The sequence below is a fragment of the Schistocerca piceifrons genome, chromosome 9, assembly GCF_021461385.2.
Source record: "Schistocerca piceifrons isolate TAMUIC-IGC-003096 chromosome 9, iqSchPice1.1, whole genome shotgun sequence".
In the NCBI taxonomy this organism is placed as follows: Eukaryota; Metazoa; Arthropoda; class Insecta; order Orthoptera; family Acrididae; genus Schistocerca; species Schistocerca piceifrons.
Window position 1 is genome coordinate 103,043,562 of NC_060146.1, and position 24,459 is coordinate 103,068,020.

General features: G+C 40.1%; 1 protein-coding gene across 1 annotated transcript in view; it reads right to left on the bottom strand.

The window, feature by feature from the left end:
• The window catches only part of LOC124717062 (molybdenum cofactor biosynthesis protein 1-like), a 111,698-nt gene that overhangs the window by 30,326 nt on the left and 56,913 nt on the right, over positions 1-24,459 (bottom strand). The window contains exons 6-7 of the mRNA XM_047243745.1: positions 23,979-24,124; positions 12,151-12,236 (exon numbers count right to left, since the gene is read on the bottom strand). Coding sequence (XP_047099701.1) covers positions 12,151-12,236; positions 23,979-24,124 — 232 coding nt within the window. The remainder of the gene's footprint in view (positions 1-12,150; positions 12,237-23,978; positions 24,125-24,459) is intronic.

Consider the following 24,459-nt stretch of genomic DNA (forward strand, 5'->3'; position numbering starts at 1 on the left):
TGCAGAGGTGCCTCACTTCTGCCAGTGGTGTACAAAATATTATCAAAAATTCTCTGGACAGAGTTGTAGAAACTTTAGACAAATAACTGGGAGAATCTCAAGGAGCTCTAGAAAGGGAAGACCCTGCACAGAACAGATTTTTAATAGAAAAACAATAATTCTCCACAGACTGTTAATCACCAAACCTATAATACTATCATGTATTGGTTTCAAGAAAACATTTGATTTGGTAGGCAGAGAAATTATAGATAAAATCATCAAAGAATTGTGTGTTAAAGCAAACATAATCCTCAAAACTCTAGCAAATAGGATGACTGAAGCTAAATTTATGGGAGAAGTATCTCAACCATTTGAAATAAAAACTGGTGTTAGACAAGGGAACAGTTTATCACCTTTACTGTAACACTGCATTCTAGAAAAAATAGAAAGTATCTGAAATTTGGAGAAAAAAAATCATAAAATTGAACCAATAATTCTAGGATGAAAAACAAACGGAATTAAGGTAAACTGCCTGGCTTCTGCAGATGATTCCGATATACTTTCAAAAAATCTGACAGACATAGTTATTGAAAGAAAGCTTCTGGAAGAAATAGCAAATAGAGCTGGTCCCAAAATTTCCGCAAAAAAACCAACATTGATGACAATTTCAAACAATGCATCAACATTCTTAGAAAAACAAAAATGTAAAATAGCGTTAGTAAGTAAATTTAAATATATTGGACAAACTGTACAACAGAATGGACTAGAAGAATTTACAGTAGATGCAAGAGTCAGCAAACTGGAGAGAGCAAATTGTTTAGCAAAGGATATTTACAACAAGAAATGTACGACTAAAAAAACAAAACTAAAACACTATCCCACAGTGGTATGACCAGGATGTTTATATGGATGAGGATGCCTAATGATGAACTATAAGCTCAACAGAACAGAGGGTCCTCAAAGGAGCATTATTAGAAAATAATGGTTGCAATACAAGCTACAGATGGCTGGAAAATGAGAAGTAATAAGGAGATCTACAAAAATTTTGAGGAAATATCAGAAGTAATGGCTAAAAGAAGATTAATCTCTTTTTAGAGACCTCTACTGAATGAGTAGTTCTGGAAAAAGGAATCAACAATAGCATGGATTGCAGAAATAAGAAAGAAACAACATCAAAGAATCATAAATAATAGAAAGAAACCTTTTTACAGATAAAATACTAAATTTAAAGGATCATTACCTCTCCAAGATCAAAATTAATTTCATCCCTCTCAATAAGACCGTGAAAACCGGAAACAATATTCATAAATATGATGTTGCGAAGCTCAAAATCAATCAAAACATATTGGAACAATGCCACCAGTAACTGACAGTTGAATCCCATAAATGGGCAGACATTGCCTCCACGATCCAACAAGCAGCTAATACTACAATCCTGACAGCTAAAAAGAGGAAGCATAGATGGTGGAATGAGGTTTGTAATGAGGTGGTGGCCCAAACAGCAAGTGCATGGAAAAAGTGGAACTCCACTAGGAGACCTGAAGATTCTGATGTATTCTATGAAGTTCGAAAATATGCAGCCGGAACTCTACGAAGGGCTAAGCAATTGTATGAGAAACAGCAGTTAGAACAGATCGATCAGTATTTCCGGATAAACAATGCCAGAGACTTCTATCAGACGTTCAAATCGAATCTGAAAGGATACCAAGCCTCTAGTTTTTGTTTTAAAGACGAAAATGGAAAGCTCAGTGTTGTGTACATAGTTTCGCGTATTCAGCGCGTACACAACTTTCCCACTAGAGCGCGACCCGCTAAGCACAACAGCGCAGGCGCAGCGCTCGTCCGTCTCCGCACTACGAGATGGCGCTGCCATAGAGATGGACCAAATTCTGCTTCCTCCGATCCGCTTATTAATATGTAACGCAGCCAATGAGATTGCTGCTAACGTAGAACCTTTTCTCCTCGCGGATCACACTCGCACAGTGATACATGAACGCACGAGATATTATAACGAGTGTAAAGACCTCCAATCAGTCAGTCTGCATTTGTCTGCACCAGTCCGCATTAGTCTGTACCAGTCTGTATGAGTTCTACATTTGTCTGTACCAGTCCGTAGTCAAGATTCAGTCTGCCCCTAATAAGATTACCATATTCCTTTACATAGCCATGAAGATAAATGTATAGACACTTTCGTCAAGTATCCGAGATATATGTGAGAATAAGATTAACGTACCAATACCAAAGGAACTTCAGATTGTCAATTGTAAATAGCATCCAGAACCAAGTTAAGTAATTTTTATGCTTGTTATTATTTTAATAAATGTGTGTGAAAATTAATCAAGTTCTGTTTAAAGTTGGTCACCGTCAATCTGCTACTCTAAGCGTGCAAGTGGCATTTCTATCGTCTGACCTAATGGCAGAAGACAAACACGCTACAATAAGACCACGAGACATATTGCTGATACTCGCCTACTTCGTTAGAGCAACAAGTCAAATAATCTGATGGTGTGTGTACTGAAGGTCTTACAGTATGCACACCACACTCTGCCTGACCAACAAAGAAAACTGCAAGATCATGTCTCGTTATTTTGAAAACCTACTTAATTGTGATGAACTGAAAGAAAGATTCCCAGTATGTGCCCCAATCCACAAACTACCCAACTCACCTCAATCTAGTAAAGAGGAGACCAAAGAGATCATCAACAACTTTAAGAATAATAAGGCAGCTGGAGAGGATTCAGTAGTGGCGGAACTACTGAAGCTGGCAAACAATGAAACTCTAGATGTACTAGTCCAACTTTTTGAGGAGATCTGGAGAGCTGGGATGATACCAACTGAATGGCAATATACGACGAGCATCTGTGAAGGACCTGAATGGATGATCACCAACCTGGGAAAAATCAGACGAGTTAAGAATTTCAGGTATCTCGGTGTAGTCATCCACCAGGAGAATGGATTGAAAGAAGAAGCAATTGTCAGGATGAGGAAGTTAGACCAAGCATACCAACTGACAAAGAATACTTATAACAAAAAGTCTATGAGTATATGGGCCAAGTTCCAACATTATAATACAGTTGTAAAACCTGAGGGCTTATAAGCATCCAAAACTTTGACCATGAATGGACAAGGTCAAGCTGAGCGGCTGGAAAAGCGAGAGCGTACAATATTAAGGGAAATCCTAAGGTAATAGATGGGTTGATGAACAATGGTGAATGAGAGCAAGTGAGGACTTGTACAGCAAGACAGAACCTATCACAGCATCCATTACGAAGAAACAATTGTTATTTTATGGTCATCTCAGGGGGATGGACGGTGATCGACTAACAACAAGAATATGAAGTTTCATCTGACATAAGAAAACAAGGCCAAGATGGTTCAAAGAGTGTGAAAAAGATCTTAGGCAGATTGGTATCTCAGAGAGAGAAATTCCTGAAAGGAACAAATTTAGAAGATTGGTGAACAACTACCAAGGTTTTAAAATGACATCAACATCCAAAAGACAGAGAGGACCATTATCTGAAGAGCATAAAGAGGCCCTTCTTGGTGGGCTCAGAAGATACTGGAAGGAAGTCAAAGCTGGAACAAGAACAAGACCTGAACACTAGAGTGAAGTTGGTTGTTACCACGCAGTCCATAGAGACTCAACTTGATAATAAAAATAAAATAAAAGGCTTTCAATGCAGAAGAAATAGGGGATTGAGAACAAAATGAATAGAATAAAGGGGAAAATCAAAACATGGAAAGGAGATGGCCGAGTACTGGAAAAACAGGAGACAACAAGGGAAGAAGAGGAAGTGAAGTTGTTACATGACAACAGATGGTGATTGAATTTGATTAGATTCAGTTTTTGTTCCATAGACCCAAAAAATGAGATGATTCTTGAGGGTGCGGAACATGTCAGAGTGTATAACATAAAACATTTTAATATAATACATACTACTCTGATCATTTGTCACAAGATTGTCAAAATAGGTGAATACAATACAGATAACTGGAAAAGCTAATATTTACAGAATTAATATGCTGTCAGAATGAAACACTGTTATGCACTATTAATAAATTTATCATACACAAAATACCTAATCTTGACTGTTGCAACCAAGTGCTGTCAAAACTGAAATCTAACACATTTTTTACTTAAGCTGGGCTAACAGTCTCTGTTAGGATATTCATCTACAGAGTAGAAGGAGTTGCCTATCAAAAAGTCATTCAAACTCTGTTTAAACTGTGCTTTATCTGAAACCAAGTTTTTAATGGTTGCTGGTAATTTATTGAAAATGTGTGTTCCTGAATGTTGGACCCCCTTTTGGACCAACATAAGTGATTTTAGGTCTTTATGTAGATTGTTCTTATTCCTAGTATTGATAATATGTATTGAGCAATTTGTTGGAAACAAAGATATATAACTTGCAACAAATTTCATTAAGGAGTAAGTATACTGAGAAGCAATGGTTGGAATACAAAGTTCCTTGAAAAGGTTCTACATGATGTTCTTCAAAGACTGGTCCCAGATACTCCATTGCACCATTCGCTGAACCTGATAACCCCAAGTTGTCAGTAACAAAAATGAAGTCTTGTTTAAGAGGTTTACAACACTACATGCACTTGTTACCAAAGTCTCATTTACTTTTAGAGCTATCTGTTCCTCTTCCTTTTTGGCCCCACCTCTCTCTGTCTTCACTATATCCCATACAGTTCTTATTTTGTTGCCCGATACAATTATCTTTTTCTCTTAATAAAGCTGCTTCGATTTCTGGATTACTTGATTCAATATTTTGCAATATTTTCTGTAATGCATTACAATGCTAATATCAGAGCTGGTCCTAGATAGTAGATACAGTCTCCTTTTTGCCCCACATGATATCTTTATTCCTTGTGTAATCCATGGTTTATTTTTCGACTTCTGTGTGATTTGAGTTACCTGTAGGGGAAAACAGTTTTCAAATGTGGAGGTAACTTTATTAATGAATGCTTTGTATTTTCCATTTGAGTCAGGTAAACATCTATCCAGTTCATGCTTTTGAGCAATTTCTTGAATTCCTCAATTTCTGGCTTATTTATTACCATCCTGTACTCAGTTTTAATATATTTTTTATCCTGACAAGTTTCAACATTTAACACAAGATGCTGCATGTCGTGATTAGATAGTCCATTTACTATTGGTTTTGTGATATGACTTTTTTTCCCCTAGATTTGTTCATAAAGATATTATCAATAGCAGTCTCAGAGCATTTACATATCCTAGCTGCAAAGTTCATACTAGGAACTAAGTTCACAGTAGGAACTAAATTGAACGATAGTGTTAAAAACACCAGCAACCACTATTTCCTCTCTCTCTCTCTCTGTCTCTCTCTCTCTCTCTCTCTCTCTCTCTCTCTCTCTCTCTCTCTCTCTTTTTTTTTTTTACAAGCCATTCCTTTCGCTTTGTGAAATGAAGCACTGCCTAGTTCCAAAACACAAGACTACTATGACAAGGTGAAGTGTTCTCAGATGATAAATATTAATGAAATTTTGTTTTTGTTATGTGTGTACATTCTGTATGATAGTAAATGTAATCAGCACTATAGTTGTTTTCTGAGTAGTTATGCTGTGTGCGTGTTTCATTCAATCAGATGAAATGGAATAAAATCATCAATTTATTTATTTTGGCTCTTTATCACCAAGATCGAGATTCGAGCAGTGATTAAGTACTTTGTAAAGAAAGGTATGAATGCGAAGGACATTCATGCCGATTTCTAGAATACACCGGGGGACTCTGCTTCTTCATCTTCAACTGTTGCCAAGTGGATAAATGAATTTAAATTTGGTCGGGAGAGCTTAGATGATGATCATCCATGAAATGGTCGGCCAAGATATGTCACTACTCTATAAATCATTGCAAAAGTGTACAAAATGATCAAGGAGGATCACCAATTTAGAGTGCATGAAATTGCTCACACTTGCCAGATGTCATTTGAAAGGTATCCGCAAGACGTGTGCCGCGACTCTTGACGCTGGATCAAAAACGCACGAGAATGGACATATCACAACAATGTTTGGCCTGTTTTAGGAGAAACGAACAAGATCTTTTGCGCTAGTTTGTGACCACTATGAAACTTGGGTTTACTACTATACCCTAGAGACAAAACAACAATCAAAGCAGTGAAAACACGCTGAATCTCCGCCGCCAAATTCCTTCAGCGGGGAAGATCATGGCATCAGTGTTCTGGGATGAGAAGGGGATTCTGTTTGTACACTAACTCCCCACTGGGCAAACAATTACTGGAGAATACTATGCTAACCATCTGGACAAATTGCAACAAAAGATATGCGAAAAAGGCCAGGTTTAACAAGGAAGAAAGTCATCTACCATCAATCCAATGCACGCCCGCACACACGTGCCATCGCCATGGTAAAATTACACAAACTAAGGTATGAATTGTTGCCACACCCGCCTCTTCCCTAAACTGAAGAATTGATAGCCAGAGTTGACAACTATTTTGTAGGCCTGGAGGAAAATCATTGTCAAGATGGCACTGGAACACTGTTGGACCAAGTGAATTAATCTACAAGCAGAGTACATTGAAAAACAAAAAAAGTTTCAGTGATATAAGTACTTTTTTTCTATTCTGTTTCGAGAACTTTTCAAACCACCCTCGTAAGCATCCCTGACACCTAAAATAATTAAAAACAAATAAGTCGCCAGTTGCAGATGGAATCTTAACAGACCCGCGAAATTAAAGACCAATACCTGTACACATCAGTTTGCTGCAGAATTCTTGAACATATTCTGGGTTTGAATCTAATCAGTTTCATAGAGACCAATAAGTTTATGTCCACAAATCAGTACAAAGCAACTCAGCATGCCCTTTTCTCATATGAAGTCTGTTCAAAAAATTCCAGAACTTTGTCCACAAAATTTTCTATGCTTATCTTTTAGTTGCTATGCATTGTCTCCTTCGAAATACTCTCCTCCAAAATTGATACACTGCTCCCAATATCATTTCCACTTCCAGGAGCAGTCTTGACATACCTCTTGCTGGGTCGCATAAAGTGCCGTCTGTGAATTTTCTTTTATCTCATCTACCAATGACCTTCATCCTTTTCAACTTTGGAAATAAAAAGAAGTCTGCAGGGCCATACTTTTCTAGTAAGGAACATCTCATTCTCATTTGTGACATCCAAAAGCTTGTTTTGGTCTTGACTCATGAGCCGTGGAATGAACTTGGCGGCAACACAATGCCAAGATGCTGTGTCATTTCATAACATGATCCAATTGAAATGTTACATTCTTCTACAATCTCTCGGACTCTGAATCTTCGACTGGCACACACAATTTCGTTGACGTTCCTGACACGAGTGTCATCAGGGGACAACTAAGAGTGTCCTGAACGAGGGTCATTTATGACTTTTGTAAAGCCATTTTTAAAATGTGTGAACAATACGTAACACCGAGTACGGGTTAAGCACTCGTCGCTATAGGCTCCCTGCATCATTTAGTGTGTCTCTGTAAAGGTTTTCTTGAGTTTCACCCAAAATTTAATGCAGATGCATTGCTCCTCTAACTTTGCCATCTCAAAATTCACAAACCCAAATTCCATATTTCTTGATTTCCAAGAAGCATTTGACACAGTGCCTCACTGCAGACTTTTAACAAAGGTACAAGCACATGGAATGGGTTCCTAGACATGTGAGTGGCTCAAAGACTTCTGAAGTAACAGAACCCACTACGTTATCCCGACGGTGAGTGTCCATCAGTGACTAGGGTATCATTAGGATCATTCCAGGGAAGTGTGACAGGAGTGCTATTACTCATATTTTCTATGTGCATAACTGATCTGATGGACAGAGTGGACAGTAATCTGTGGTTATTTGCTGATGATGTTGTGGTGTATGGAAGGTGTCATCGTTGAGTGATTTAGGGGGATACAAGATGACTTGGACAAAGTTCCCTGTTTGTGTGATAAATGACAGCTAACTCTAAACGTAGAAAAGTATAAGTTACTGCAGATGAGTTGGAAAAACAAATCCATAATGCCAGAATCTACCATTAGTAACGTCATGCATGAAGAAGTCACATTGTTTCAATATCTGGACATAACGTTGAAATGTGATATGAAATGGAACAAACTTGTGAGGGTCATGGTAGGGAAGGCGAATAATCATCTTTTGTTTGTTGGGTGGATTTTACTACAGTGTGGCTCAGCTGTAATGGACATCACATACAGGATGCTAGTGTGATCTCTTCTTGAGTACAGTTCGAGGGTCTGGGATCCGCAAGGGGTCGAATTAAAGCAGACATTGAGGTAATTCGGAGGCAGGATACTAGATATGTTACCAGTAGGTTGAAACAACAACATACAAGTATTATGGAGATGCTTCTGGAACTCAAATGGGAATCCCTGGAGGGATTTTGAGGAACACTATGCTGACTGCAGAACAATTCTGCTTGCACCAACATACATTACACATAAGGACCACGAAGATAAGAGACGAGAAATTAGGACTCATACAGAGGCATTTAGACATTCACTTTTTCCTCACTCGATTGGCAGATGGAACGGGACAGGAACTGACTACATTCGAATCAAAATTGCTTGATAGTTGGCACCTCAAACGCCAATAAGAGTAGTCAGCGTCACACTTGAACTGTCTGCTGTTGCCAAACTCCACCAAAATTGGCCATTCACTTCCAATTCCTGGTTCAGCATTCTTGATGTATTTGTATCCCGAATCACGGGCCCAACACTTTTATTATGTATTTCATGACATGCGATAACTACACAAAAACAACACACACTAACAATGCTAATGAAAGACACACATTTCATTCACAGCACTAACCAAACACTACCGAATAACTCAGCACAAGATGTAATTCAGTATCATACATATAGTTATCATATTCACAGAGATCGTCTTACATTAGATAAGCTTTGCATTACACTGCGCGAAACTGAAATTTTTAAGGTTGCAATTCATAGTTGCAACTGGGTCACTACAGTCACATATATAAATACTTCATGCAGAGCTATGGTATAGTGCAATGGTTGGCAGATTAATCTAATGTGTCGCATGTCCTAGGTTTGAATCTCATCATTGTAGCAAAATTTTTATTTCTAAATCTAACCAAAAGAGTGTGATTATTATTATCATTCAATTATTTGGTTTAAATGTATTCTTTTATTTCTAATACGTTGCTGCATCATTTTTCATCATTGTTTTGACTTTTCTATTTGGTCTTATTTTTCTTCCAGTGATTATTTCTTCATTTGGAATCTGCCTCTGTCATCTATAATCCACGACCAAGTGCCAACATGGACTGTTCACTGGTTTCTAACATGGCAGCATGTGCAGCTAGTGTAAGGATAGTTACAGGTAACAAATGACAGGGAAAAATTTCAATTTGCTTTCAGCCCTGAAACTGAGTTTTTGTTGTCTCGAGTTTGCCCTTAAGGGTTAGCTTTAATCGCCATGAACAAAGCGATCATGATATTAGTACTGCTGCAGACTGTTGACCACAATTTTCTCGGCTGGGTTAGGACACAAGTTTACTGTCAGGGATACAAAATGGGTTGTCTGCCCCAGTTCAGTCACTAGTCACTTTAAATCAATAGTTGACAGAGCATCTAACATTTCTGACATATCTTGCACCAGCCACTAGAAACATTGCTCCGTGTTAAACATTTAACATCATTTGTGAAGTGAGCCGCTTGTTTGTTGTCATCTGTAACCAAACGGTAGCTGGTAGCCAATGTGGCAACATTGTTGCAGCAAGTGATTGATGTCAACTATCAAGTAATTTTATTCAGACTATTGTAGTGGGACAGGGTACCTTCTGCCATGCACATGCCTTAAGACTGATTCGTGTACCTCAGTGGCAAAGGTTTATTAGCTGGTTGGTGTCTAAATGCTCTTGGTGTTTTGGATTTGCCAATTAAAGTAAGACACAGTTTACGATTGCCAGTGGCATTAGCGCAAGCGAGGACAGTAAATCTTTCTTTGATTTTTTATATCCGGAAACCATTTTTTCTTCTTTAGAGGCAAGGGTTTCTGTTGCAACATTTTGTAATTCAACCCAGTTTCATCACATTTGTAAAGTTCATTGTCAGTATAACCTCCTTTGTCGATGACTGTGTGCAGTTTCTTCTTAAAATCAGCGATAGCAGCTTCATCCCCAGATAATGATTCGCCACTGATTGCAATTTCATGAATGCCATGCCACTTCTTGAAACGATCCTGCCGACCATCACTTCCGAGGAATTCTTGCTTCTTTCCTTCAATCGGCTCATCAGCTCATTTTGACCAAGTAGAGGACCTGAAACTGGCACACCTTTGGCTCTTATTTATTCGTGCCACAAAAATAATGCCTCTTTTAACTGAGGATGTGCACCTTTTCTCATTGTTTTTCGAGATTTCACTGCGCTGCCCAATGCTTGGATGAAACAAAATTTTTCAATTTCTGATCGATTTGTCTTCCAATCAGTAATCGTACTCCTACTCTGCAGCAACTTTTGTGGGTGGCTTACCAGCATCAATTCTCTGCAAAGTGTGAAGCTCTTGTTCCAACAAGATCACATTCGTTTTATGTTTCGTGCCCGTAGTCATGTTCAGTGTTCTTTTTACAGACACTCGACTGAGTCCTTTTTGGTTTTTGGCCCCTTTTATCTCTGGACATTTTATGGCACATAGTGGGAGCACAAAACCTCAAATCAAAAACACACAAATGCACAACTTGACAAGACTCGGGACACACTACACAAACTTTTGACTTTTGAAACCAGGCTGTGACAGCCATCAATGAAAACATTTGATACATCTATCCAATCGCCTCTGTTCTACCCAAGCCCACGTGGCAACACAACAGGGTGTTGTACGTTCACTATTAAACACTTGGCTTTGTCTGATGTACCAACAACAGGCAGAAAGTGTTTGGGGCCGCACTCATTGTCAGTTTGGACAGGGCTATGTTGCGCTGCATAGAACAATACTGTATGTACTGTACTTCCAAGGAGTTTCAATAGATGGCAGCGGCATGAAACCATGCAATACGAACCAGAAACACACTAAAAGTTCAACCAACACACACACAAATTGACGACACTCGGACTTTTGATACGTGCCAGTGCACTGATTAGCAGTAGACTGCAAAAAAACACCAGTGAATGCTTGGCTCCAGGTGCAGACAAGTTGAAACTTGCAAGTGTCAGTCTAGCTAGCCAAAAGCGTAGCTGCGCGATGCAGCAGACAGCGCCAATGTGACCCACGAAGATCGGAAAAATTTATTCGGATAAAGCAGATTTTGGTTAAACATGATTCGGATAAATGGGAGTTTACTGTACTTGTTCTCATATGTCAGTCACAGACGTGAACAGGTTACAGTGTGCTCGGTACACTATACAGTGATGCTCCCTTGTAGTGATCAGAAGATGTAGTTGACTGGAACCTTGATGACGAGTATGCCCTTACTTTCCAACATCAGGCCACTGTCAGATCCAAATCAGGCGACCAAATGGACATCCACAATGAGGTTTCTTTCAAAATCTCATCAGGTGCAGATAATGCTGTCTCATACCAATATGCAGCACCTTCATGTCCTCCAGAGTGAGAATTCAACATCTGATGCTATTCGCATCCCTTATATACCACACTATGCTTGCTAAACAGCAATAAAAACAAAGAGCGCTAATGAATAATGCAGGAAAAGACAGACTGTTACTTACCATAAAGAAGACACCTTAAGCTGCAGACACTTACATAAAGCTTTCAGCCACAACCTTCATTAGTAAGTAGCAATCTGTCTTTTCCAACATTGTTGATATTCCTACTGGAGTTTCCATTGTTTCAAGAACACTAATGCTTTTCTGTGAGTGTACCCTTCATGATGTTTGCTGCATTTTAGCCTTTTCTTAAAAAAAAAATGTTGCTGGAAAACTTCTGAAGTCCAATAAAGGAGTAACAAGAGCCACAGATGGTTATATGGTGGAGGGCTGAAATGTACTGTTGACCAATGGGCATTAATCAGAATGAATATTAAATAAAAAATTAAATCTATTTTTACATAAAAACCACAGGCTCTATCACTGTTATTTTTCGTTCTATTTTGCTCTTATGTTTGCTATGACTTGTTAGGTAGAAATATTATTTCTGTCTATAGAGTTACACTTGCTGTAATGTTTTTGAATATGTTACCTGCATGTTGTTTCTTCTTTCTTCTCACTGCTGCTCCAATCATGGCAAGTAAGTCATCCTCACTGCATTTGCTTCGTATTGCATCTCTGAAACAACAGTTAAAACGTCCGTTAAACAGTACCAGGCAATTACCACACAGTGAAATGTCGGTACACTAAAGAGGGAGAAAAACTTTACGGAAATTTTCAACAGCAATCTTGCAGTCTGCAGCAGGCAACAGCAGGATAACAAACCCACTGGACAAGAATGGCAAAGTCATGATAGAAGTTACGTTTCCTTTTATAAGTAAACAGGTACCTTACACAAATGCTCAAGAGTGTACATATGACCGCGAGCTGGAGAGGTGGAGCAGAAACCGACATTAGTTTTGTTGAAGAGGGTGTAGTGGAACACAGCACAATTTCTTGCAAAATGAAGCCAAATTTATTGATAAACTGTTAATTAATTGCCAAGCTTACTAATGTGACCATTTTACAACAGGTACTTACTGCTTGGAGTATATGTGAATTTTTAGGCTTGCCTGGTAGATCTGTTGCAAAAACACTTTGGCTTTCCCGCCAGATAACATTATGCAAGTCCCTCCCTCAATACTTCAGTGACGCAACTTTTTGGCATCTTCAGGTGGTGGTGATTGCCACCATCACCGCTGCAAGATGCAACTGGCAATTTCTGTATGACAGCTTTGAAATTTATCAGGCCAGAAACAGGAATTACACGTCTAAACATCACGCTTGCTTTTGGGACCTCTCGTGGACAACTATGACCATCATATTCCGAATTCGGAGGATTTCATAGGACACCTGAAAATGCTTAAACTAGAATCTTCAGATCGTTTGGTTAGCTCTAATGTTATATCATTACTTACAAAAGTGCCTCTATAGGCCTCATTAGAGGTTATTAGCAGCAAGTTTTAGAAAGACATTGTGGTGTTGTTTAAACATGTGCTTCCCCCATACTATTCCTTACATGACACCCACTACTTTGATCAAGAGGACAGTGTTTCATGGGAGGTCCCCAACTTCCCTTGGTAAATATCCAACCTTCCTCCATCTGGTAGTATGCTGAAGAGACATTTGTGGTGTGGCCCACATAATTCAGACACTACCTATGTTCCTGCACCATTTGTATTTGCTCCATCTGAATATTGAGTTCACTGTGGAAGTGCAAAAAGATGCAGCTTACCATCCCTGGATGTCACGGTTAGAAGAAACAATACCAGAGAAGGAAAGTTGCTACTCACCATATAGCAAAGATGCTGAGTCACGATAGGCACAATAAAAAGATTCACACAATCATAGCTTTCGGCCTTTATGGCCTTTGTCAGCACTAGACACGTGCACGTGCGCACACGCAACACACACACACACACACACACACACACACACACACACACACACACACACACACACAACTTGCACACGTCTGCAGTCTCAGAGAGTTGAAACTACACGGTTAGAAGAAAAGCTGACATAACACTGGGGCATAGTCTCTACAGCAAATTAACTTGTGCAAAGTTATATTTGTGGGCCAAAAGTTGTCATCACCCTGCACAATGTGGCAGTGTCTTACACTCCCTGGCACATAGAGCACACACAATCTCCGATACCGACAGTCTGCCTGGTGAACTACAACACCTAAGAACAATGTTCCAGCAGAATGTTTATTCTTGTAAACACATTTGCAATGTGTTCTGAGCAAAGCAAGTTCAGTGTGAGGATGTAAATGAAGATACTGATGCACACACTGCAAATGGCTTTCTTGCCATATTTCAGTGGCACGTTTTCAAAAATAGAAAGAATCGCTAAGAGAAACAGAATCAAGTGTGTTTTTCATCTACCGGCAAAACTAAGGAATTGTTTGTGTTCAGTTAAAGACAATCTCGACCTTAGAAAACACAACATCTCATGCCATTATGGGAAATCTTATATAGGGCAGACACCTCACACTGTGCAAGAACACTGTGTTCAACAACGCTGATAAAAATGCCACCCAGTAAATCAGTGGTAGCAGAGCACTGCCTGAATACAGGACACCTCACGTTTCCTGAGAAGACTGAAATTTTATCCTCAGCATTATCACCCTAGGATTGTGTTTTTAAGAATGAGGCATGTACCCATATGGTGGGCAATCTTATCAACAGGAATGTGGAATTTTGACTAAGCACTGCCCAGAATCCAGTACTGGCTTGCCATGAAATTAAAACAGTAGAAACCAGATCCTCCGATGTATGACCTGATGCAGCACCTTGCAGAGAGTTAATTCAGCTTTTAACCACATGAGTGTCCAGAAGTGCAGTCATTGCCCTCAACACATATTTCAATTCTGCTGTGCGAATATCACCAGTCACATCTTGCAGCAGTGATGACAGGGGCCACCACTACCTGAAGATGACAAACAGTTGTGTTGGTGAAATATTGTGAGGCTTGCACAAAGTTATTCAGTGGCAACCTCAGAAGATTTGTATACATTATTTTTCTGTGATGCAGGTAATGTGCAGCAAAATGTGATAACTTTCTGCATTTGCCTTTTTGCACATTTCAGAATACCCCAAAAATTGGTGAGAAATACTGAACATATGACGTAACCAGATGACATACCCCACAGCATGTGCAGCAGTCGGGGTTGGGTGTAAAGGAATGATTGAGCAGTGCAATACTTTCGTTTGAGCAAACGGAGCAAATTTCAAAAACACTTTGTAACTATGATCTGTTGTAAATGTAGATGTTACAAAATTATTGTCCTGCTGTAATCAAGCAAAAGCTGTCCTGATTTAGTGTTTTTTTGCTTCTGTCCCTTCTCTTTTTGTTTACAGACATTAGTTAGTAAAGAAAACATAGGTCATTTAATGGCAATGTTTATACTCATCTACTTCTTATGCAATGTGGTAGGTTTTTATTGTACTGTACTTTGCAATAAATCAAGGAAACTGCAAGACCGGTAAATAAAATAATAAACCTCAATATAAACACATAATTGTTTAACACAATGAAAAAATACTGCCTGCCAGATGCACAACTCAAATCCTGAACGCCATCACTAAAGTCGCACACGTGTGTCCGTAGCCACAATGATATGGATACTTGACTTGGGTTGGGATGATCAAGTGTGACAGACCGAGAGGCTCAACCACTGCAAGCATGGCAAGGTACATCATCTGGTGACATTTGTCATTCGCTTTTAACACATTTCCCAACATTTGCGACCCCATGTGTCATATCCAACATTTGCGATCCCATGTGTCTTGCATTAAATTACTTCTCTGGGTCATCTACAGTGCTTTGGAGGTTTTTAAATGTTAATACGAATCACCCTGTCTGTGTGTGTGTGTGTGTGTGTGTGTGTGTGTGTGTGTGTGTGTGTGTGTTTATACATATGAAACAACCCCCCCATAAACCATGGACCTTGCCGCTGGTGGGGAGGCTTGCGTGCCTCAATGATACAGATAGCCGTACCGTAGGTGCAACCACAACGGAGGGGTATCTGTTGAGAGGCCAGACAAACGTGTGGTTCCTGAAGAGGGGCAGCAGCCTTTTCAGTAGTTGCAGGGGCAACAGTCTGGATGATTGACTGATCTGGCCTTGTAACATTAACCAAAACGGCCTTGCTGTTGTGGTACTGCAAACGGCTGAAAGCAAGGGGAAACTACAGCCGTAATTTTTCCCGAGGGCATGCAGCTTTACTGTATGGTTAAATGATGATGGCGTCCTCTTTGGTAAAATATTCCGGAGGTAAAATAGTCCCCCATTCGGATCTCCGGACGGGGACTACTCAGGAGGACGTCGTTATCAGGAGAAAGAAAACTGGCATTCTACGGATCGGAGTGTGGAATGTCAGATCCCTTAATCGGGCAGGTAGGTTAGAAAATTTAAAAAGGGAAATGAATAGGTTAAAGTTAGATATAGTGGGAATTAGTGAAGTTCGGAGGCAGGAGGAACAAGACTTCTGGTCAGGTGAATACAGGGTTATAAATACAAAATCAAATAGGGGTAATGCAGGAGTGGGTTTAATAATGATTAAAAAAAATAGGAGTGCGGGTAAGCTACTACAAACAGCATAGTGAACGTATTATAGTGGCCAAGATAGACACGAAGCCCACGCCTACCACAGTAGTACAAGTTTATATGCCAACTAGCTCTGCAGATGACGAAGAAATTGAAGAAATGTATGATGAGATAAAAGAAATTATTCAGGTAGTGAAGGGAGACGAAAATTTAATAGTCATGGGTGACTGGAATTCGACAGTAGGAAAAGGGAGAGAAGGAAACGTACTAGGTGAATATGGATTGGGACTAAGAAATGAAAGAGGAAGCCGTCTGTTAGAATTTTGCACAGAGCATAACTTAATCATAGCTAACACTTGGTTCAAGAATCATAAAAGAAGGTTGTATACATGGAAGAATCCTGGAGATACTAAAAGGTATCAGATAGATTATATAATGGTAAGACAGAGATATAGGAACCAGATTTTAAATTGTAGGACATTTCCAGGGGCAGATGTGGACTCTGACCACGATCTATTGGTTATGAACTGTAGATTAAAACTGAAGAAATTGCAAAAAGGTGGGAATTAAAAGAGATGGGACCTGGATAAACTGACTAAACCAGAGGTTGTACAGAGTTTCAGGGAGAGCATAAGGGAACAATTGACAGGAATTGGGGAAAGAAATACAGTAGAAGAAGAATGGGTAGCTCTGAGGGATGAACTAGTGAAGGCAGCAGAGGATCAAGTAGGTAAAAAGACGAGGGCTAGTAGAAATCCTTGGGTAACAGAAGAAATATTGAATTTAATTGATGAAAGGAGAAAATATAAAAATGCAGTAAATGAAGCAGGCAAAAAGGAATACAAACACCTCAAAAATGAGGTCGACATGAAGTGCAAAATGGCTAAGCAGGGATGGCTAGAGGACAAATGTAAGGATGTAGAGGCTTATCTCACTAGGGGTAAGATAGATACCGCCTACAGGAAAATTAGAGAGACCTTTGGAGAAAAGAGAGCCACTTGTATGAATATCAAGAGCTCAGATGGAAACCCAGTTCTAAGCAAAGAGGGGAAAGCAGAAAGGTGGAAGGAGTACATAGAGGGTCTATATACAAGGGCGATGTACTTGAGGACAATATTATTGAAATGGAAGAGGATGTAGATGAAGATGAAATGGGAGATACGATACTGCGTGAAGAGTTTGACAGAGCACTGAAAGACCTGAGTCAAAACAAGGCCCCGGGAGTAGACAACATTCCATTAGAACTGCTGACGGCCTTGGGAGAGCCAGTCCTGACAAAACTCTTCCATCTGGTGAGCAAGATGTACGAGACAGGCGAAATACCCTCAGACTTCTAGAAGAATATAATAATTCCAATCCCAAAGAAAGCAGGTGTTGACAGTTGCGAAAATTACTGAACTATCAGTTTAATAAGTCACAGCTGAAAATACTAACACGAATTATTTACAGACGAATGGAAAAACTGGTAGAAGCCGACCTCGGGGAAGATCAGTTTGGATTCCGCAGAAATGTTGGAACACGTGAGGCAATACTGACCTTACGACTTATCTTAGAAGAGAGATTAAGGAAAGGCAAAACTACGTTTCTAGCATTTGTAGACTTAGAGAAAGCTTTTGACAATGTTGACTGGAATACTCTCTTTCGAATTCTGAAGGTGGCAGGGGTAAAATACAGGGAGCGGAAGGTTATTTACAATTTGTACAGAAACCAGATGGCAGTTATAAGAGTCGAGGGGCATGAAAGGGAAGCAGTGGTTGGGAAGGGAGTGAGACAGGGTTGTAGCCTATCCCCGATGCTATTCAATCTGTATATTGAGCAAGCAGTAAAGGAAACAAAAGAAAAATTTGGAGTAGGTATTAAAATCCAGGGAGAAGAAATAAAAACTTTTGAGGTTCGCCGATGACATTGTAATTCTGTCAGAGACAGCAAAGGACTTGGAAGAGCACTTGAATGGAATGGACAGTGTCTTGAAAGGAGGATATAAGATGAACATCAACAAAAGCAAAACAAGGATAATGGAATGTAGTCGAATTAAGTCGGATGATGCTGAGGGAATTAGATTAGGAAATGAGACACTTAAAGTAGTAAAGGAGTTTGCTATTTGGGGAGCAAAATAACTGATGATGGTCGAAGTATAGAGGATATAAAATGTAGACTGGCAATGGCAAGGAAAGCGTTTCTGAAGAAGAGAAATTTGTTAACATCGAGTATAGATTTAAGTGTCAGGAAGTCGTTTCTGAAAGTATTTGTATGGAGTGTAGCCATGTATGGAAGTGAAACATGGACAATAAATAGTTTGGACAAGAAGAGAATAGAAGCTTTCTAAATGTGGTGTTACAGAAGAATGTTGAAGATTAGGTGGGTAGATCACGTAACTAATGAGGAGGTATTGAATAGAATTGGGGAGAAGAGAAGTTTGTGGCACAACTTGACTAGAAGAAGGGATCGGTTGGTATGACATGTCCTGAGGCATCAAGGGATCACAAATTTAGCATTGGAGGGCAGCGTGGAGGGTAAAACTCGTAGAGGGAGAGCAAGAGATGAATACACTAAACAGATTCAGAAGGATGTAGGTTGCAGTAGGTACTGGGAGATGAAGGAGCTTGCACAGGATAGATTAGCATGGAGAGCTGCATCAAACCAGTCTCAGGACTGAAGATCACAACAACAACATATGAAACAAATACTAACAAAGAGATAGAGGGACTGGCCAGTACTTACCTCAGCTCAGTACAGCCGATAGATACACAAAACAGAACAGAAAATTGACGTATCCTAGCTTACGGAACTTTGTTCCTTCTTCAGGGAGGAGAGAGGGGAAAAAAAGGGAAGAAGGGAAAGTGGATTCAGTTATTCACAACCCAGGTTATGAAGCAACAGGGGAAAGGTAAACAGGGAGGGTAGCAAAGATGGAGGCATGGATGTCAGAGGGAAGCCAAAGATATTCTACTGTAAGTACTGTGCCAGCTTCAAACCAAGGAGTATGCATACAGAAGTAAAGAGGTACATAGTATAAAGATACATGCAACAATGTAGGATGAAAAGATGCATAAATGGCTAAAGAGCAAAGGGAAAGAGGGGAAGACTAAAGAGTAAATGGGAGTGAGGTTGGTTAACGTAGGTTCAGTCCAGGGGGATGGCGGGATGAAAGGATGTGTTGGAGTGCAAGTTCCCATCTCTGCAGTTCCGAGGGACTGGTGTTGGGTGGGAGAAGCCAAATGGGACATATGGTGTAGCAGGTTCCTAGGTCCCTAGAATTATGCTGGAGGGCATGCTCCGCTACTGGGTATTGGACATCTCCTAGGTAGACAGTTTGTCTGTGCCCATTCATGTGCTCAGCCAGTTTAGTTGTCACCATACCAATGTAAAAGGCTGTGTAGTGCAGGCATGTCAGCTGATAAATGACGTGTTGTCTCACATGTGGCCCTGCCTTGAGTTGTGTATGTTTTACCAGTAGCGGGGCTGGAGTAGTTGGTTGTGGGGGGATGCACGGGGCAGGTTTTGCATCGGGGTCAGTTACAGGGGTAGGAACCGCTGGGTAGAGAAGGTGGTCCGGGAATATTGTAGGGTTTGACAAGGATGTTACGGAGGTTAGGGGGGTGACAAAAGGCAACTGTGGGTGGTGTGGGGAGAATATTGTCAAGGGATGATCTCATTTCAGGGCTTGACTTGAGAAAGTCATATCCCTGGCGGAGTAATTAGTTGATGTATTCGAGGCCAGGATAATATTGGGTGACAAGGGGGATGCTTCTGTGTGGTCTGGGGGTAGTAACATTGTTGTTGGATGGGGAGGAATGTATTGCTTGGGAGATCTGTTTGTGGACAAGGTCTGCAGGATAGTTGTGGGAGAGGAAAGCACTGATATATAATATAATACAGGGAAACATTCCACGTGGGAAAAATATATCTAAAAACAAAGATGTTGTAACTTACCAAACGAAAGCATTGGTACGTTGATAGACACACAAACAAACACGCACACAAAATTCAAGCTTTCGCAACCCACGGTTGCTTCATCAGGGAAGAGGGAAGGAGAGGGAAAGACGAAAGGATGTGGGTTTTAAGGGAGAGGGTAAGGAGTCATTCCAATCCTGGGAGTGGAAAGACTTACTTTAGGGGGGGGGGGGGGGTGGCTGGGGGGGGGGGGGGGAGGGAAGGACAGGTATACACTCCATTTGAAGGCTGCATAGTACAGAATCAGTATGCCACACACACACACATATCCATCCGCACACATACAGACACAAGCAGGGTATGTGTGTGTGTGTGTGTGTGTGTGTGTGTGTGTGTGTGTGTGTGTGTGTGTGTGGCATACTGATTCTGTACTATGCAGCCTTCAAATGGAAGTTTTTTGATCACTCCTTATTTTGCACCCTGCCACCTTGGCAATATGTACCGCAAATCATCAGACAGACGACCTTCCCGCATGCTTCGAGCATCCACTGGTGCTGTTCCGAACCAATGCTAATCTTTGTAACTGCGACGAGCAGTGTGCAGAGTGCATCTTTGTATCCCACAAAGAGGTGACAGTTCCCAGTGGCATGAATGGTTACTGTTTATTGACTGTCACTGAATTGGTGAGTCATTTGCTACATTGTGGCCCACTTGTTCGCTGCTAAAGCCATGCTAGTCAGTGGTAACCCCTGTCGATGATATCTTGTTGCCCATAGCAGTTCACTCTGCTGATTGTGGCAGTATTTTCCTTGAATAAAGCTGCTCACAGTTCACCTTTGACACTGTGGTACAAGAAAGCCCAATGACTACACACCCTTATAGGCTAAGTGTCTCGAGCCATGGGTACCCACGATATGGCAGTGATAAAATCACCCTGTGATCAAGTGTCGCACTGCAGCTGTAAGCTGCACCTCCTTTTTCAAAATACTCAGGTTTATTAATTTGAAGTAAATCAGATCTTTTGAAGGAAGATTTAACAAAACGAGCACATCCAGGAAAGGATGTCTAATTAACTGGCACACAAAATTAATAATTAGTGGTGACAAAGATCCTCTGCAATAAAAAATAATGTCCACTGACTTCATGTATTAGTCTTCAAGTGACAGAATATACGTAACTGTGTCCTTCTTATTTACACTGATTAAACAATGGAAATTCCAGGTCAGAATATCAACAGTGCAGGGAAAGATAGATCACTATTTACCGTAAAGAAAACATAGTTGCACACAGGCACAACACACAAGCAAGCACACCGCGCGCGCGCCTGGGCCCCCCCCCCCCCTCCCCCCCCCCCCCCCCCCCCACACACACACACACACACACACACACACACACACACAGAGGAAAAAAAAACCCTGCCAAGTCCAGCAGCTAGGGGCAAGCTGCTGGAGTTGGCAGTCATGTGTGTGTGACGTGCTTGCCTGTGTGTATGAATGTGTGTGTTTCTCTGTATCTCTTTTGCTGATGAAGGCTGTGGCCAAAAGCTTTGTGTAAGTGCCTTTTTAATTGTGCCTGTCTACAATGTAACATGTCTCCTTTACAGTAAGCAGCAATCTATCTTTTCCTATATTTTTCATTTACACAGATGTAATTAACAAATCAGAGTCTATTTATTCCAGAGAAGTGACAGTTTGTTCATGACAGTTCAGCACAAATCTGATTTTTTATATATAGCAAGGCTACCTATAAATTATTCTGTGTGCCAGTGTTCATGCTGACTATAGGGATTCACACTGATCATGTGTAATTTGACATCTGGTCCTGTAAACCTACTTCTGCTCAACGTGAAAAATTGTCCAATTCACATTTTGTAATTAACCTTAATATATCAAATAATGTACCCTTCGATATAACTACTTATTGTCCACTTCCCACCACTCTACTCCCAATGTCAACCCAGCTGACCTCTACTTCTAATCCAAAAACCATGGTTGACTCAATGTTTGCTATTGCAAGCTATTGCTATTGCAAGCTATTGCTATTGCAACACAAAAGTGCCAGAGGCACCAGTAATGATACATAATTAAAAATACTAGAAAGTAAGGCTCACCGGTTAGTATATGCTAAGACAAACACTACAAGTGTCTAAGACACTGCGCTCTCACACAAGTACGAGGTCTGAATACATTCCAGTTACGGTACACTAAACTGTTTCATTCACAGTGGCAATATACATACTCTCTCCCCAATAAACAGAATAGTTATAACTCAATTGTTCACAAGTGTATATATGACTCTTGCCACAGCTATGCAGTCAGTATGCCACAGGCGTGCCATAGAAAGGGATCAGGTTCAATTCCTTGTAGACCCGGGAAATTCTGCTTGGTGGACAGACTGGAATAGGGTACACTCTGCTTGTAGTTCCAGCTGAGGAGCTACTCAAGTGAGAAGTAGTGTCTTCAACTTCTGGAAGTTGATAACAGCCTGGAGAGTTGTGTACTGACCCCCTAACTCTCCATAGATATATAGTAGAGGACATCTCTCGATCAGCACTGCGTGGTCTTCCGGGCCCAATGCAGAGTTCCTTTATCAATGTATATTGTATATCACCACCTGTACACACTCATCAGCACAGTACCATATTGTCTCTTCACGTGGCAAATTTTTATTTCCTTGTTTCCAGATCAACATTTTTCCTCTCTCTCTCTCTCTCTCTCTCTCTCTCTCTCTCTCTCTCTCTCTCTCTCTCTCTCTCTTTTTAAGAATATGTTCCTTGCTTATTCCTATCTGCTTCTGATACATTTCCATTCTCACTTTTATTTTGTTTTGATCCATTTCTTTTTTCTTTGATAAACAAGTCAAACAACAATGGCAATATGTTGCAGCCCTGTGTTTCACCCTACTTACTACGAACTTACTTTTCTTAGCTTTCAATTTTATTAGTCATTTGGTTTTTAAGATACTTAAATTAATTGTTTGACCATGTATTTTTATATCTTATTTTACCTTGGGTTGATAAAAGGATTTCTGGTATGCTCACAAAGAGAGAGCTGATTCTTCCCACCCCCCACCCCCCTTACCTTGTCCTGAAACAAACTTATCGCCAAGTATCTTGCAGTTTTTTCCTATTATTAATCTCTTAGTCTAGCCATCAATTTAAAAGTGTCAGTTGTTGGTCCCATTGTCTAATAATTTGTACATTTATACACATGAAGTTCCAATTTTTATTTGGAACATATAGACTCTGATAATCATGAATCACAGTTCAAATGGCTCTGAGCACTATGGGACTTAACATCTGAGCCGAGGCAGGATTCAACCGTGCGAACGTAGCAGTCGCGCGGTTCTGGACTGAAGCGCATAGAACCGCTCGGCAACTGTGGCTGGCGAATCATAGCTAAAAATGTCTTTACACAATTTCCTGTCCTGATTACTTTCCTTTAATTTAATCTCACAAATAGGTTAGTGTAACATGATGTTGACAGAGGCAAATTATATATACTCACAAATTATTTAGCTAGAGGTATCTGGTTTGTATGTCTCGGAGGGGGGAGGGTGCAAGCTGAAAACTTCAAGAAAAGATTACTCATTTCATGCCTGCTGGATTTAACTGCAGTTTATCTCTTCCATATACCAACCACATACCTAATGTGCATGGGCAAACAGTTTGAAAGTATTATTCTATACTCAGCATTTGGAACTATCAGTTCCTTCATGAGAGAGGAAAGAGGGATAAGTTTCTGAAGGTCTGAAAGGTCACTCGGACTCCACGACTAATGTGAGGACAAGAGGAACGAATGTGTCTATAAGAAGTTTTGGAATTTCACCTCCTGAAGGTAAAATACTGATCAGTCTGTCAGCCTTCTAGTAATTTTATGGTTTCCTCGCATGAATTTTCACTTTGACATGATTATTCTATGGTTCATCACTCACCTGAGAGATATCTCTGAATTCCCAAAGAGACACACCTTCAAATTGCCATCAGCTGTTATCCGTAAACGGTTGCACGTGCCACAGAAGTGTTCACTCATTGAGGTAATAAATCCTACACGTCCTTTGAAGCCCGGGACATGGTATGCCTGCAAAAAGAAATTGTAAGAAAATAGCTACTGCTGTTGTGAAAATACTATAAATGTGTTGCTCACCAAGTGGAGGAAGGAGAAAATGTGCATTAAGGGGAGTTTGAATGCCCTATCCTGACAATGTTAAATTTAGTGCCTTAGCTTCCCCGTATTTCAGGAACAACTGTAGCCATTGACAAGAAACTTTTACAGGACATTAAACTATATGTTCTGAGTCTTACAATAATTGCATTTCAGCCACTACTTTTGGAAATACAATTTTTTAATTACATAGTTAAAATTTTGTGTACTTTTTTGTATGTTATTCTAAATAATTTTATTTATACATAACA